This window comes from Mizuhopecten yessoensis, unplaced genomic scaffold (assembly GCF_002113885.1).
Source record: "Mizuhopecten yessoensis strain PY_sf001 unplaced genomic scaffold, ASM211388v2 scaffold11097, whole genome shotgun sequence".
Lineage (NCBI taxonomy): Eukaryota > Metazoa > Mollusca > Bivalvia > Pectinida > Pectinidae > Mizuhopecten > Mizuhopecten yessoensis.
This window is the reverse complement of record NW_018408878.1, coordinates 470976-487069: the sequence shown is the minus strand read 5'-3', so window position 1 is coordinate 487069 and position 16094 is coordinate 470976. Positions and strand designations below refer to the sequence as shown.

General features: G+C 38.3%; 1 protein-coding gene across 1 annotated transcript in view; it reads left to right on the top strand.

The window, feature by feature from the left end:
• LOC110465662 overlaps window positions 1-16094 on the top strand; it is a 62202-nt gene that overhangs the window by 23823 nt on the left and 22285 nt on the right. The window contains exons 16-27 of the mRNA XM_021521620.1: window positions 140-246; window positions 1496-1628; window positions 2358-2537; window positions 3581-3830; window positions 4745-4958; window positions 5633-5828; window positions 6552-6646; window positions 7148-7250; window positions 7757-7877; window positions 8083-8173; window positions 9623-9708; window positions 9895-9964. Of these exons, the coding sequence (XP_021377295.1) occupies window positions 140-246; window positions 1496-1628; window positions 2358-2537; window positions 3581-3830; window positions 4745-4958; window positions 5633-5828; window positions 6552-6646; window positions 7148-7250; window positions 7757-7877; window positions 8083-8173; window positions 9623-9708; window positions 9895-9964 (1646 nt within the window). The remainder of the gene's footprint in view (window positions 1-139; window positions 247-1495; window positions 1629-2357; window positions 2538-3580; window positions 3831-4744; window positions 4959-5632; window positions 5829-6551; window positions 6647-7147; window positions 7251-7756; window positions 7878-8082; window positions 8174-9622; window positions 9709-9894; window positions 9965-16094) is intronic.

The window sequence follows — 16094 nt, the reverse complement described above, 5'->3', positions numbered from 1 at the left end:
GTCAAAAGTTATAGCGTGTTAAATTTCCAACCAAGTCTTGTAAAAGCTGTGACTTTTTTTAAAACTGTTGAATTTAATCCAAGGGATAGAATAAAAGGTGTCTCTTTTAATTCTGATGACCTTAAAATCTCCATGGCAGGTACAATACAAAAGACAGTCGACTTTCCCCTCAACTCTAAACAGCTGTTCCACGCGGCACGGTACTCTGACGGACTGCAGGCTCTCCTTGGGGGAGAACTTAGCAAGGTATATATATAACACCCATGTTTATTTTATTTATTTACTTTTTTTTTTTTTTTTTTTATTAATGAATATTGATTTAAAAATAATAAATAATAATAATGGACACAGGCTGAAAGACTCTAAGTCCATATCACAAAACATAGTATAAAAATATTATATTGTCACTGGTTAACATATATAAACTTTCCCAAAAGAGTTATTTTAAAAGTCATTATCAGTAATTATTGTAAATAGTGTCCTTCAGATGGTTATTCAACAGGATCTCAAAGTCCTTCGTGGTTTCTATATTTATAACCGATTCCGGTAGACCGTTCCAGATATCAACTACCCTAAACGTGAACGAGTTTTTCCTTAGCTCTGTACTACATCGTTGTTTATACAGCTTAAATTTATGTCCTCGTGTTCTTTCGTTATTATCGTAGACAAATATGTCTGACGTGACTTTCTCATCAAACTTCCTCTTCACAATCTTGAAAACGTTAATCAAATCACCTCTAGTTCTTCAGTGTTTTAGTGTAAGTAGTTTTAATTTTTCTAAACGTTCTTTGTAGGAGATTTCTTTAAATCCAGGTAGAAACTTAGTGGCTCTCCGTTGTACATTCTCTATCATCTTTCATTAATGATGCAGCTAGAAGGTCTCTCTACTGAACACATATTGTGGATGCTGAATTTTACCTACATTTAACGTTTCATTGAGTTCCTTTATATTATTCCTCTTGAATCACTTTAAAAAGAAATGTCCAGTCAATATCTGGGTTACTATATTAAGTACTACAGGGAAATGCTTGCATCAAAGATGCAGTTGGGACGCTTTTACTGAACATATATGTTGTGGATACCTCCTGAAATTGACCTACATTTTTAGCTTCAGTGACTTCCCTGCTTCCTTAAAAATTTAATTATCAAATTACGAAGAATTGTCAGTCCATATATGGGTAGCTGTAAGTGCTACATGCACTGATCAATATAGAATTTATTTTCGTGAGTCATTTTCAACAGTATTAGTAAAACCAATGACTCCCACGATGTTGAATTAAAGTATAGATTCCAGAAATTCTATTGGAGTCCAATTACAAATTCTATGAGTGTAGGACTCGGGACTTGTATGATAGATTTTACGCTGTACATGGATCATACTTGTGTCAGTGATTCAGCTGGGGTCGTTTTACAGAATGCAGGGTGCGGATGCTGAATTTGACATTGTACATCTCCATTGATAATGTGACCTAGCTCAACTTTTATGTGTTTATAGTGTGTCGACTATGAGATCAGTGTAAACCCCAGCTTTGTGGTACCCAAGCTTTATACTAACCCCGAGATGGAGGAGATCGTGGTCCTCCTCATACTGGGCCACAGTAACCTCAAGAGTTGTGGCCTCCTCGTCGGTAAGTCGGACTATAAATACAGAAAAACAGACCTCCATACAGTGATTTTTCTGCTTTTTTTTCTAAAGGGCCGGTGCCTTTTTTTATTGGGAATTTTACTGCACAGACACAATGAATTGGGAATTATACAACATGTTACCAATATATGATATCAGGGAAAATTTGTTTGATCACGCTCAAACAACCTCATGTGTAAACAAAACTTTAAGCTTGAATTCAATGGCCCAAGATAAACTTCTATTTGTATTTAGCATATCCCATATTTGTAAACAGAGTTTGAACAGGAAAATTAATCATATCTTTCTAATGTGTACGGTAAATATATCGTAAAAGGTTTTTTATTTCATCACAATGCCTTTTCTGCATTGTGGCATCGGAGAGTTACAAATTTGTGACGTCACGTCACTGTCGAGCCATTGTGACGTCACATCACAAGAAATTGGGTGTAAGATAGAAATTTCCTACACCCCTTTCCTACCTACCCTGGATGGCTCTATCAAACACACAGGGAAATGAGAGAAAATTTAAGGTTGACATTTCTATATACCCATTTCCTTCGTATTTATGTGACACAGTATATGTATATATATACAGCAGTTATGTAAAGGTGTAGCTTTCTGAAATAAGGAGTTGAAAACCATTTAAATCAGAACAGAAATGTTCTTGTAAATTATTAAGTAGTTATAAAAGCTTTGTTGTTACATTTCTGGTTGATTTGTGTCCCTCCAGGTCAACTTCTGAACATGGTGCCGTTCAGTAAGACGCCCATCACCCTCCCCCTGAGTGAGGGCTTTGAACTGCTGGGTGTCAAGTGGGTGCCCTCCCTGACCCTATCCCAGGCCAAGGAGGTCACTCCCTACGAAGTCGGGGACCGCCAGTGGAAGAAAAACATACACACACTTACAGATGGTGAGTTAGCCTTGAGCAAGACAGAGGAAGAATGTTCAAAAATGACACCACAAGTAGATATGAAGACTGGAAATGCATGCATTTTCATTTTTTGAATTTTTGTCGCTAACGATATGTTGGAGTGAATCATGCGCCACACTACCGAACCAACTTTGTTCAAATGAATGACCTTGACCTATATTCAAGAACACAGGGTTCAAATATGTTTAAAACCAAAATTTAACCAACTTCTTCTGAATTAAACCTTAAGTCCAATAATGTAAATGGCTAGTTACATGCTGGGATCATAGGTTACCAAGTTTGTTCAAATGAAGAATGACCTTTACCCATATTCAAAGTCACAGGGGTAAATAAGTGTTTTTGATTTCCCACTGTTGTATAAACACAGGTTTGACTGTTCATATGAGTTAAAGATGAATTAGTTAACAAAAAACATTTCTTACTCAAATGGATGATAAATTATTAGTCCCCAGTAATATCTACCGAAGGAAATTATAGGTTTGCAGACTATGGTTTTCAAAAGTATTTTATTGACAGTACATATATAATACAAACATATAAGTTAACATTAAAGAAGATATTAGAACAGTATTGACAAAAGAATAAGACAACAGGCTTTGACTATATCAGCCTTCTTCTTTCGTTTGCAGACTATCTGTCCATGCTAATACAAAGTCACTTAAGTTGCCAAATTGTATGTGAGAAACTCCTGGAATGACACTGACAGATTGTAGCATACTGAAATCAAACCTTGTATACTGCATTGTATATAAAGACAGTTATGGCCTTTATCTAGATGTGGTGGAATATGGATTGAGCACAAAAGTGTGTCTTGTTGATACTATTAGTAAAGATAAACTTTCGCACAAACTGGCCATGAAGGTCTTGCATGCTTCTTTAAATTTGAGGTTTACCTATCGTATAACGTACCTTTTTCAGCTTTTTCAAGAATTTTGGATAAGAAGTTGGGAAACACCAGTTAAAATAATATTTGTATAAAAAAATGTTAATGAACGTTTACCATGATACTTTCGATGTTTCAGAACCTGCACTTGTTCTAGTCCTGCGAGGTATTAATGGGTTTGAGAAACTAAAGTCGGTCATTAACAACTTGTCCCAGACTCCACAGGGTGACCACGTAGATTATCTCATGTCCCAAACAGCCGAGGAGGCGTACTCATTCGCCCGCTCCTTCTACACCGATCGTGAGCTGTTTGCCGACCCTCGGTCAAGGTCACTCCTGCCGTACCTACCCAGTGTTCGACACTTCCCTCAGGGCAGAGACAGGGAACGGTGGGTAGTAGTCACCGAAGCATTCATGTCACTTATGTTTATGTTTGATCTGACCAGCCATGATTACAACCGAGGACGCTTTGCACAAGTATTAGCTTTAGACACGTCATAGATTTACACAATTTGTATTTTTATGCCCCCGCCATGAAATGGGGGTGCATATAATGTTGCCCATGTCCGTCCCATCCTATCGCGTCCTGTCGCGTCCCGTCCCAATAATGAGCGGGGGGATTTATGTCTTACAGACATTTTCTAGTTTACACAGGTTGTTATAGACAGGTGGTAGATATAGACTATAATAAGACTTGTGGTTGTTATGTATGTGTTAACTATAAAGTTATAGACAGATGTTTTTAAACATTTCCTTCAGGTTGGTAAGTATGGATTATGAGAAGTTCTTTTTACACAACCAATAAAATGTTCTATGTGACGTTTCGATGACTAGTACGATATGTACAGATGTACAGTGTCACCTTCATCAGACAAATGACCAATGAACCGTATTCACATAAAGGTGTAAAATGTGTACGAGTTGTCCATATAATCGATGTCGATTTCGGCTACGCTGGAAACGTATGTACAATAGTTGTTATATATATACTGAAATGACTCAATTCAGCTACCCTTTGTTAACACTGTGCATACACTCCACTGGTCATTTGTCTGATGAAGGTGACAGTGTACATATCGTACTAGTCATTGAAACGTCACATAGAAAATGTTATTGGTTGTGTAAAAAGAACTTCTCATAATAATTATAGACAGATGGGTGATATAGACAGAGGATTGATATAGACAGGTGATTATTATAGACAGGTGATTATTATAGACAGATTGAAGCTATAGACAGATGGTCGCTAGATAAGACTAGCTGAATGTCTTTTAACTCTTTATCGTGTGTTTTTGTCTTACAGAGGTTCGTCTATGACAAGGGAATCTATTTTTGACCTGATGCAGCGAGAACCTCAGCCATTCACAACCTTCCTCCTTATCAAACCACGTGCTGTCCGCAGACATTTATCGAAAATTCTCAAAAAGATTGTGCAGGAGAAATTCCACATCTCAGCACTCCGCCAGTGTGTACTTGATAGAGGTCAGGCAGCGTCTCTAGTGGACAGGACAGACATGGTAGGTTGATGGTACAACACTAATAAAATCTCGGGTTAAGATTCTGTAACATCCCAACCTCGGCTTAAGCCTTGGTTGGGATTTTGTTACAGAATCTTAACCCTCGACCGAGATAACCATATCTTGCTCAGTTACAGGTAATTGATTTTTTTCTCGCACCTTTTAGTTCGAAAAGAACTATTCAGTTTTGCTAAAAACTACAAGTATCCCGCCTTGGGCCTCAAATGATAATTACCTCCTCACTACTTAAGCTACATCTGAATGCTTCCGCGTAAAAATGTAGTCCATCCTTACATAGATATTTCACAGTGTAGATTATATTTTATCTACAACATCAAATATCTAGCAACATCAAAGCTATACATATAACGACAAAACAGAACATTTATAATTCAAATTGTCAATTTCAAGCAGTTTACGCACGGATGAATACATCGCAGTGTAAAAATTCCACGAAATGTCACGTAAAGGTACAAGACAGATCGGACGAGATAGAAAAATCTAGCATGGGGTATGACGTGGGATATCTCTGTCTGAGGTGCGAGAAAGAGATGACTAACACTACTACTTTTGTGTAACATCAAGTTCTATAAAATTTTGTAATACTTAAAGTGCAAACTGATCAGTCCTGTTGTTTCTATACATACCAATGGGATACACATGTTATGTTCCAGGACGAAGATTTGTTGGAAAAACATTTGACCTACTTAACCTCCGGCCCCTGTGTGTGCCTCACTCTGGAACGAGAGAATGCGGTGAAGTACCTACTTGACTTGTTGGGGCCAATGGACCCTCAGGGAGCCAGACGACTCAGTCAGTTCTACTGGAGGGGCGTGTTTGGGGCGGACCCCGTACTCAACGCTTTCCATGGTAATGTTAATATAAGCTGTGGATATTCATACAGACTGATGTTCTATACAAAGTGCTATGGTAGAATGGAGTTTAATTTTAATAGGTATAGAAATGGTAGAAGTGGATAGAAATCTGCCCCCAGATTAAAACAAATACTATGTATAACTAGCGCCCTTAATGTTTCTAAAATTGAACGGTTATGCTTTGAATAGCAGATTATCATGAGGAACTGAATCTATAAAAAGAATTGAAATATTTGAAAAATATTTGCATTAATGAAGAAAACAGAATTATTCAAGCAATATATTGATTTATTAACAAATTGTGATCATGCAGAAGAATGTGTGGAATAGGAATTTGAAGTAAAAACATCAGTGTCTAATATAACAGGAAACTTTCCCCCAATCAACATGTGCCCTTGACTGGATAACTCCATATTTACCCTGAAAACATCTTTTTTACCCTTCACATGTACTGACTATATATGTAATTTTGATTCGTTGTCAGGGTAAATTCACCCTCATCATGGGGGGGGGGGGGGCTAAAAAGTTGGAAGTTATATTGCGATGAACATTTTTTCATAATACAGTGTTTACACCTACATTGTATAAGGGATCATTTTAAATATTTGCACTAAAATAATTCAAAGAGTGAAAATTTAATTTCTTCCAAGCAAGAAAATATTTTGGTTGTAGAAATGGAATAAACAATATCATATTTGCTATAACCTTTGACCTACAGCATCCAAAGATTACCTGACGGCTGTAACAGAACAGAAGTGTTTCTTTCCCGAGGGCCTTTGTTGTACAGCCATTCCAAGCCTCCAGGACGAAGAGGTAACGTGGTCTTCATCCGTCTATATTAATAAAAATAATTCTTGAAATTATGGTTTTGTATAAAAAGTAAATATTAATGAAGAATTTAATAAAATTATTGTTTTGTATAAAGTGCAATATTGATTAAATTTCCATAGAATTCTGGTTTTGTATAAAAGTTAAATATTAGTAAAACTTTCATAAATTTATAGTTTTGTATAAAAAGCAAATATTGATATATATATAAAAATCATAAAATTATGGTTTTGTATAAAAAGTATTACTTAAATTTTTTCACTTTCACTATAAACTGAATTAAGATTTATATTTAACTACCTGTCTTTATTGTTCACAAGATTTAACTTCAATTAAATGACTGGTCTGATCTTCAAAAAATAAATTTGAAATACAAGAAATTATAAGACTGTACAAGTTTGAGGAAAAAGACTTACAAGTGTAAAAATGTATCATCAAGAGAATTAAGATTTATTTTAAAATTTGGTCCAACGTTCCCTGTTTTAGATTCAGTGTCCAGCTGAGGATCTGACAATAGCGTTGAAGTTTCACGAAGAGAGAGAACTTTTGGTGCATGAAAAACACGTCGTTGGCGATGACAGTCTCACAGGTATGTTTACACAAACTTGTCAACAGACCAGATTTCATCTCGTCTCACCTGATAATTCGGCCCATGACCAGGTTGAAATTTTAACCTGAGCAGGTTATTGTTCAGCAACATGACCAGATATATGGCTGGATCTGAAATAAAAATATCAGAAATGACTATCTCAAGTCAGGTAGTCAATAGCACAAAAGGAAATATTTGCTGTCACTTGGCAAAAAATCCAAACATGCTATTTTGACTAGCGAAGAGGTATTGAGGGTTAACTAGAATTACTACTACTATCAAATATTATTAATTTAGGCATATAGGTAGATTTTGTAATATTTCTTGTTGTCACAAGAATGCTGAAAATGTTGTTACGCATTATGACCAGATATGACAAGAGTATGCATACATTTATCATTATATCACTGACATTCATACATGTATTAAAGCCATTTGCCTAAGTAATGTATTTAAACCAGTTTCTGCCTCTTCATTGCACCTTGCATATTTTGCCTTTGTTTCAGATTCCATGCACCAGCTACTGTTACAGACAACATGCGTTGTATTAAAGCCTGGTCTAGTCCGGCCCAAGGGGAGGAAGAAGTGTGGCTACGCCGACGTCATAGACGGTCTCCTGGCAAACGGGTACGTACAGATTATTTCTTCTCATTTAAAAACTTGTGAATTATTTTTGAATTGATCAAGATATTTATGCTCATTTCCAAATTGTGGAAAAATAATTTTACAAGTGATTAATTTCCTTTGTCCTTTTTGTCCTCTTTTGAGGAAACATGTCTTAGAGCGTTTTGGTTTTCAAAAAAAATAAATTTGTTGTGTCTGATGTTGACAGGTATGAGATTGTGGGTGCGAGGATGTTGTGGTTTACACAGAAACAGGCGGAGCACTACCTCCACGTTATACACGCTGGCAGCTTCCAACAGGTATGTATAAATAATGTTGCAATGTTACACAAGTGGCATCGTCGATACTCCAGTGTATGCGCTCACTTTCACTCTCTGCACCCCTGGAATATGTCATAGTAAAATTGAAGGCACGTGACTAGGTATTTGATTGGTCTCAGGTAGTTATAAAGAAACCTGACCAATTGCTAGGCAGATACCTGTCCTAAGAAGATTAACAAGAAGCAACACCCGATTTCAAAGCAAGTAAATTTTAACGCTGCACTACCGGGAAATTTGTTTGATGTACATCAAAGGATCAAACTCATCTTCTCGTCTCATCTACAAAGCAGCGCGCGCTGAGCCTTCAATTTTGCTATGACATATTCAGGGGTGCGGAGAGCGAAAGTGAGCGTAGCCCCTGGAGTATTTTGGGATGCCCAAGTGGATTTCCTTTACGCATTCCCTTGTTTCAGACAATGTATTTTGATTTACTGTCTATTCTGGTCCCTTAGTATTCTGACATCCTGATATATCTGCCATACTTTAAAAAAAACATTTCCCATTTGTAAAAAAGACTATAAACGAACACCTATGTTTTCTGATAACCTGTCTAATCTGGTCAAAATGGTGTCCTACAATGTGTCAGATTAGACAGGTTTCATTTTAAAGTCAAACTCTTGAACATTTATTTGACTGTTTTTTTTGCAAAATGGTTTTAATTTCTTCACAGAAAACTAAATTTAACATTAAACATGCAGTTTTCGGACACGACTGACAGGCATTTCACATGTAGTGTTTTGCTGTTGTGAGATTCCTGATGTTGTAGACAAAATATATTGTACACTGTGAGATATAGGTGTCTCTCTTTGTGAGGACGGACTCCGGAATTTATGCAGAATCATTCAATTGTGGCTTTAGTGGTGACAATACCATATTTGTTCAAGGTTAGGTTTGTTTGTGTGTTACCTCCTATTAACAGCTAGGGTCATTTAAGGGCGTGCCAGACTTTGGTGGTGGAGGAAAACCGGAGTTCCCGGAGAAAAAAACACCGACCAATGGCCAGTACCTGGCGACTGCCCCTCATAGGTCTCGAACCTGCGACACAGTGGTGGAGGGCTAGTGGTAGCAGGATGTCAGACACCTTATTTGAGGCCCTGGATACTTGTAGACTATAGCCTAATTGAATACTTTTTTTAACTAAAAGGTGCGAGAAGAAAAACTTGTGACAGAGCAAGATCACGTTATCTTAGTCGCAGGCTAAAATTCAGTAAAATCCCAACTGAGACACAATGCTACAGAATCTTAGCCCTTGACTGAGATAATCTAACCTCGCTAGGTTACAGGTAATTAATTTTACGAGCCTGTAAACAGTTAAAGTAGAGACAGATGAAGTCAGTTTGATTTTGACTCTTATTACTTGCTCTAGCCCTGGGCCTGGAGACCAGGGCAATGTGAAGATGACCTTTGACCTTTTATCTTATTGTATAGGTTCCCCTGTTGACCTCTGGCCCCTGTCTAGTCCTGGCCCTGGAGAGGGACAATGCTGTCGTCACATTTGATTCCTTATTAGGGAGGTGAGTATCAGCAAGCTTCAAAATACCTTTCTAAAAATCATTGTTTACACATTATAAAGTGTTAGAAAAATTCTTGTTTACTAAACTTAAGTTTAAGGATAGATAATTTTCAACTTTGATTTGAATTTCGTCTACAGGTTAAGACTTACTGATACTTTTTACAGCTGTTTGTCATTCTGTTTTCAGTAGCTACGGGTCAGACTCTCTACTCAGTCAATATGGCGATGACATCACAAGACCTAGCGACCAGAATCAGGTAATTGATATTTCTCACACGCCTGATAGGAAAACATATTAATAATAGATAATAATATTTTGAGGTTCTTATATACCGCTATATCAAAACATAGATCGTCTTAAATCCGTTCACAAATTATTATCCATGGTTATTGGGCCTTTGCAACCAGCCAATATCCATCTCAACTCCCTGGGGAGCATACATGTACAGCCGGTGCTGCCATTTAGGCGTTCACAGCTAGCATTCAACAATGTCAGCACTGCCCAACCACGTAATCAGTTACAGCTATGTAGACTAGAAAAAAAGAAATAAAGTTTCTTGTTAAAAAATACAACACAGTGCTATGCCGTGATTCGAACCCATGACCCTTCAGTCACGAGCCCGGCGTCCTTCCACTAGACTACTGTGCCTACCTAAATCTCTCTTTAACACCTTTGGTAACTTCTTACACATGCTATTATTATGAAAATGTCACCATCATGTTTTCACGTTTTGCAGCCTAACACAAAAAGTGTAAATGAAGACGAATAGAATCTATCTTCTTGGTGGTGTAAATGATGAAATCTTAGTCCTTGGGGTACAATTTTTGGAGTTTAGCACTCAGCAAAGCCTCATGATCATGCTAAATAAAAAAATAAAATGTTATCGTCAGGTTGAGGCTCTCGGTCAGCATAACAGAGGAGTTATAGGTTCTATATTTTGTCTTGCCCTAGACGGGGGTATCCATACTTTTACTTGTGTGATGTATCCTTGTTTCACGCTAGGGTTGAGACATCCTCGATATCCAGGGGCTACGCTCACTTACGCTCTCTGCACCCCTGGAATATGTCATAGCAAAATTGAAGGCTCAGTGTGCAACACCTTGTTGATGAGACAAGAAGACTAGTTCGATCCTTTGATGTACATCAAAAGAATCCTGTGGTCGTGTAATGGTAAAAATTGATTAACTTTGAAGTCGGGTGTCGTCCCTTTGTTATCTTCAAAGGACGTGCAGGTATCAGCCTAGCGATTGGTCTTTTTTTTTTTACATGAGACCAATCAAACAGCTATCTTCGTGCCTTCAATTTTGCTATGACATATTCCAGGGGTGCAGAGAGCGTACATACAATAGATCATGTATGAGCATAACCCCTGGATATTGAGGATGGGGTTGAGACAGGGTGAGGGATTCCCACCATTCATAACAATTGTATAATCTCTTGTCAACAATAAAATAATGTTATGTCAACAATGCATTGGTCTGTACTGTTAACATTGCATTATATGTACATGATAGGGTCAACAGGGTAAGAACAAATAATTATTCACCCCTTTGAGGTAAGTTTTGAAATCTCAAACCTCGGGGGGAAAGATTCTTAAGTTTCCAATCACTTGGTAGAACTCAGACAGTAGTAGTTGAAGGGGAGAAGTCTGATTTTGTCGATGTCCATTCCGGGGTACCCCAGGGGTCAGTTTTGGGACCCAGTTTATTTCTTTACTTTATAAACGATATCCCTGTGGGTCTAAATGCTACAATCCGTTTATTTGCAGACGACACTATTGCATATCTAGTTATCAAGTCAAACAGTGATGCTGAAACACTTCAAAAAGATCTTGACAAACTAGCGCTCTGGGAAAATACATGGAAAATGATCTTCCACCCAAACAAATGCAATGTGTTGTCGGTGACTAAAAACAAAACTCCAATAGTCCATAATTATACTTTACATGGACACATACTGGAACATCTTAGTCAGGCCAAGTATCTGGGTGTAACACTATCATCTGACCTTAAATGGGATTCACATATAAATACTATCTGCCCAAAAGCAAATTCTACGCTAGGCTTTTTAAGACGAAATCTTAAAATTGGCTCAACATCAGCCAAAGTACAGGCATACAAATCATTAGTTCGACCATCACTTGAGTATGCCTGTACAGTATGGGACCCTCACACCCAAACAAATATTGACAAGTTGGAAATGGTCCAGCGAAGGGCAGCGCGCTATGTGCTCAATAAGCACAGGTACAACCATCGTACCTCCAGTGTGTCAGAAATGTTGGACCACCTAAAGCGGCGCCCTCTAGCAGATAGACGTAGAGATGCTCGTCTGACCATGCTTCATAACATTGTAAACCAGAAAGTCGCTATCGTAAAATCAGACAGATTAATCCCTACAGTTAGAAAATCCCGAACAAACCACCAGTTTTCGTATCAAATTCCCCACTCAAAAACCTAGACCAGAAAGGCATCATTCTTCCCTCGAACTATACCCGAGTGGAATAAACTCCCACCTGACATTATTTCGAGCCCCACAACGGAATTATTCCCAAATCAGCCCTCTACCGTCACCTTTCAAACGCAAATTAGACCATCTCGTATCTTTTAAAACCACTCTCTTTCCACGTTTCACCCCTCGTCTGACATTTTATCTTCAAATTGTTGAAGTTGGTCAGTACCATTTAGAAGTAGAAGTTTTGCAACTCAAGAATTTTCTCCCTTTTGGTTGAGATTGATACAATCTTACATGGGACTGTTCCGTGGACAGGGATATCTCAATCCGAGTAGAAGAGTCTGGCTGGTCAGCATGAGGCTTGCCAAGTTCTGGCCAGCCAAACTCTTACACGAGGGTTGAGATATCCTTGTCTATGGAACAGACCCATGTTTGATTATTTTTCTCACATACATACATTCAAATAAACAAATTCCAGTCGGAATAAACATCACTCTTATTCTTTCGGCAAATCCCAAAGCCCTAGGGTTGAGATGGATGATTCCCATTCACAACAGTTGTATGACATCACGGACACAATAAAATGACGTCACGTTGACAATCTGTTATTATGACGTCATAGCGCGTGTCAGCTGTCTTTCCCTACCCCGTGTAAGATAGAGTTATCTTTTCCCTAGCAACAACGGGATCACCCTGTGAAGTATGTGAGAAAACCCTATTTCACGCCAAAGGGGGTGACAGATTCTTTAAGTCTATGTTTACCTACCCTTTTTGGGGCTTTTGTGTTTTTTAGTTTTCCACAATATCTTGACAATGCATGTTTTATATCCCTGTTTGTCATATGAATACTGTGTTATGCAGTGTCGTAAAGCCGTCACATAAATTATGTTTATGCAAAGTGTGTAATATCACTCCGGAAATGACGTCACAATCGAATAGGAACTATCAATGTGACGTCACGTCATGGTAAAGGGGACACAATTTTCATCGTTTTCAGAGGCGGCCAAGTGTAAAATAATCGTTTCAGATCACAGTTAACAGTTTATTTGCATTATATGACAAAAAGGATTTTTCATTTGTTTCCCTTCATATTAGATCTGATACTCGTTTTGGATTTTTCATATTTGCTCGCCAGACGCTCGCAAACGTGAAAAATCCAAAACTTGTATCATAAATCTAATATGAAGGGAAACTTATGACAGATCCTCCATACACAAAATGTCATGTGGTTGTTATATTATGTACTTTGTTCAAGTTCATTTTTGTCAAAGGTTGATTACACGAAGGAAAGTCATTAGTTTTATTTATTGTTAAATTCATTAAATGACAGCCACCAGGTCTCAATGCAATGTTTGACTTAGAACTGATTTTTTTAAATTTGGAGAGTTGCTCCCCTTTGCACACTTTATTTTAGGAGAAATATTTTTTTAGTGTTTTTCACTGCTGTCTAAAACACTGATAACCATGCAATGTTATTATAGACAGGTGTGGATTTATAAGGGGCCTTATAGACAGGTGTGGATTTAAAAGGGGCCTTATAGACAGGTGTTGGTTTATAAGTGGCCTTATAGACTGGTGTGGATTTATAAGGGGCCTTATAGACAGGTGTTGGTTTAGAAGTGGCCTGATAGACAGGTTTGGGTTTATAATGGGCCTTATAGACAGGTGTGGGTTTATAAGTTGCCTTATAGACAGGTGTGTGTTTAGAAGTGGCCTTATAGACAGGTGTGTGTTTAGTAGTGGCCTTATAGAGAGGTGTTGGTTTAGTAGTGGCCTTATAGACAGGTGTTGGTTTACAAGTGGCCTTATAGACAGGTGTGGGTTTATTAGTGGCCTTATAGACAGGTTTGGATTTAGAATTGGCCTTATAGACAGGTGTGGGTTTAGTACTGTGGCCTTATAGACAGGTATGGGTTTAGAAGTGGCCTTATAGACAGGTATTGGTTTAGAAGTGGCCTTATAGACAGGTATGGGTTTAGTAGCGGCCTTATAGACAGGTGTGGATTTAGTAGTGGCCTTATAGACAGGTGTTGGTTTAGTAGAGGCCTTATAGACAGGTGTGGGTTTATAAGTGGCCTTATAGACATATTTGGATTTAGAATTGGCCTTATAGACAGGTGTTGGTTTAGTACTGTGGCCTTATAGACAGGTATGGGTTTAGAAGTGGCCTTATAGACAGGTATTGGTTTAGAAATGGCCTAATAGACAGATGTGGGTTTAGTAGTGGCCTTATAGACAAGTATGGGTTTAGTAGTGGCCTTATAGACAGGTGTGGGTTTATCAGTGGCCTTATAGACAGGTATGGGTTTAGAAGTTGCCTTATAGACAGGTATGGGTTTAGAAGTGGCCTTATAGACAGGTGTGGGTTTAGTAGTGGCCTTATAGACAGGTATGGGTTTAGAAGTTGCCTTATAGACAGGTATGGGTTTAGTAGTGGCTTTATAGACAGGTGTGGGTTTAGTAGTGGCCTTATAGACAGGTATGGGTTTAGTAGTGGCCTTATAGACAGGTGTTGGTTTAGAAGTGGCCTTATAGACAAGTGTGTTTATTAGTGGCCTTATAGACAGGTTTGGATTTAGAATTGGCATTATAGACAGGTATGGGTTAAGTAGTGGCCTTATAGACAGGTGTGGGTTTTGTAGTGGACTTATGGACAGATATGGGTTTAGAAGTGGCCTTATAGACAGGTATGGGTTTAGTACTGTGGCCTTATAGACAGGTGTGGGTTTAGTAATGGCCTTATAGACAGGTATGGGTTTAGTATTGGCCTTATAGACAGGTGCAGGTTTAGAAGTGGCCTTATAGACAGGTATGGGTTTAGAAGTTGCCTTATAAACAGGTAAGGGTTTAGTAGTGGCCTTATAGACAGGTATGGGTTTAGTACTATGGCCTTACAGACAGGTGTTGGATTAGAAGTGGCCTTATAGACAGGTGTGGGTTTAGTAGTGGACTTATAGACAGGTGTTGGATTAGAAGTGTCCTTATAGACAGGTGCAGGTTTAGAAGTGGCCGTATAGACAGGGATGGGTTTAGAAGTTGCCTTATAGACAGGTATGGGTTTAGAAGTGGCCTTATAGACAGGTTTGGGTTTATCAGTGACCTTATAGACAGGTATGGGTTTAGTAGTGGCCTTATAGACAGGTGTTGGTTTATTAGTGGCCTTATAGACAGGTGTGGATTTAGAAGTGGCCTTATAGACAGGTATGGGTTTAGAATTGGCCTTATAGACAGGTTTGGGTTTATCAGTGGCCTTATAGACAGGTGTGGGTTTAGAAGTGGCCTTATAGACAGGTATGGGTTTAGAAATGGACTTATAGACAGGTATGGGTTTTGAAATGGCCTTATAGACAGGTGTGGGCTTAGAAGTGGCCGTATAGACAGGGATGGGGTTAGAAATGGCCTTATAGACAGGTGTGGGCTTAGAAGTGGCCGTATAGACAGGTATGGGTTTAGAAATGGCCTTATAGACAGGTATGGGTTCAGAAGTTGCCTTATAGACAGGTATGGGTTTAGTACTGTGGCCTTATAGACAGGTGTGGGTTTAGAAGTGGCCGTATAGACAGGTGTGGGTTTAGAAGTGGCCTTATAGACAGGTATGGGTTTAGAAATGGCCTTATAGACAGGTATGGGTTTAGAAGTGGCCTTATAGACAGATATGGGTTTAGAAGTGGCCTTATAGACAGGTATGGGTTTAGTACTGTGGCCTTATAGACAGGTGTTGGTTTAGAAGTTGCCTGTATATAGACAGGTGCTAGTTTAGAAATAGCGTTTTAAAGAGTGCTTGATAAAACGGCTTTTAAGGAAACGCTTTAATCACTGATACCCCTTGTAGTGTGTAGTAATATTAACAGTACTACATGTACTGTTACATGATCTCTTGTTTTGATAGTATCAACAAGAAATCACCCTAATGCTAACGTGCATCATGGAATATG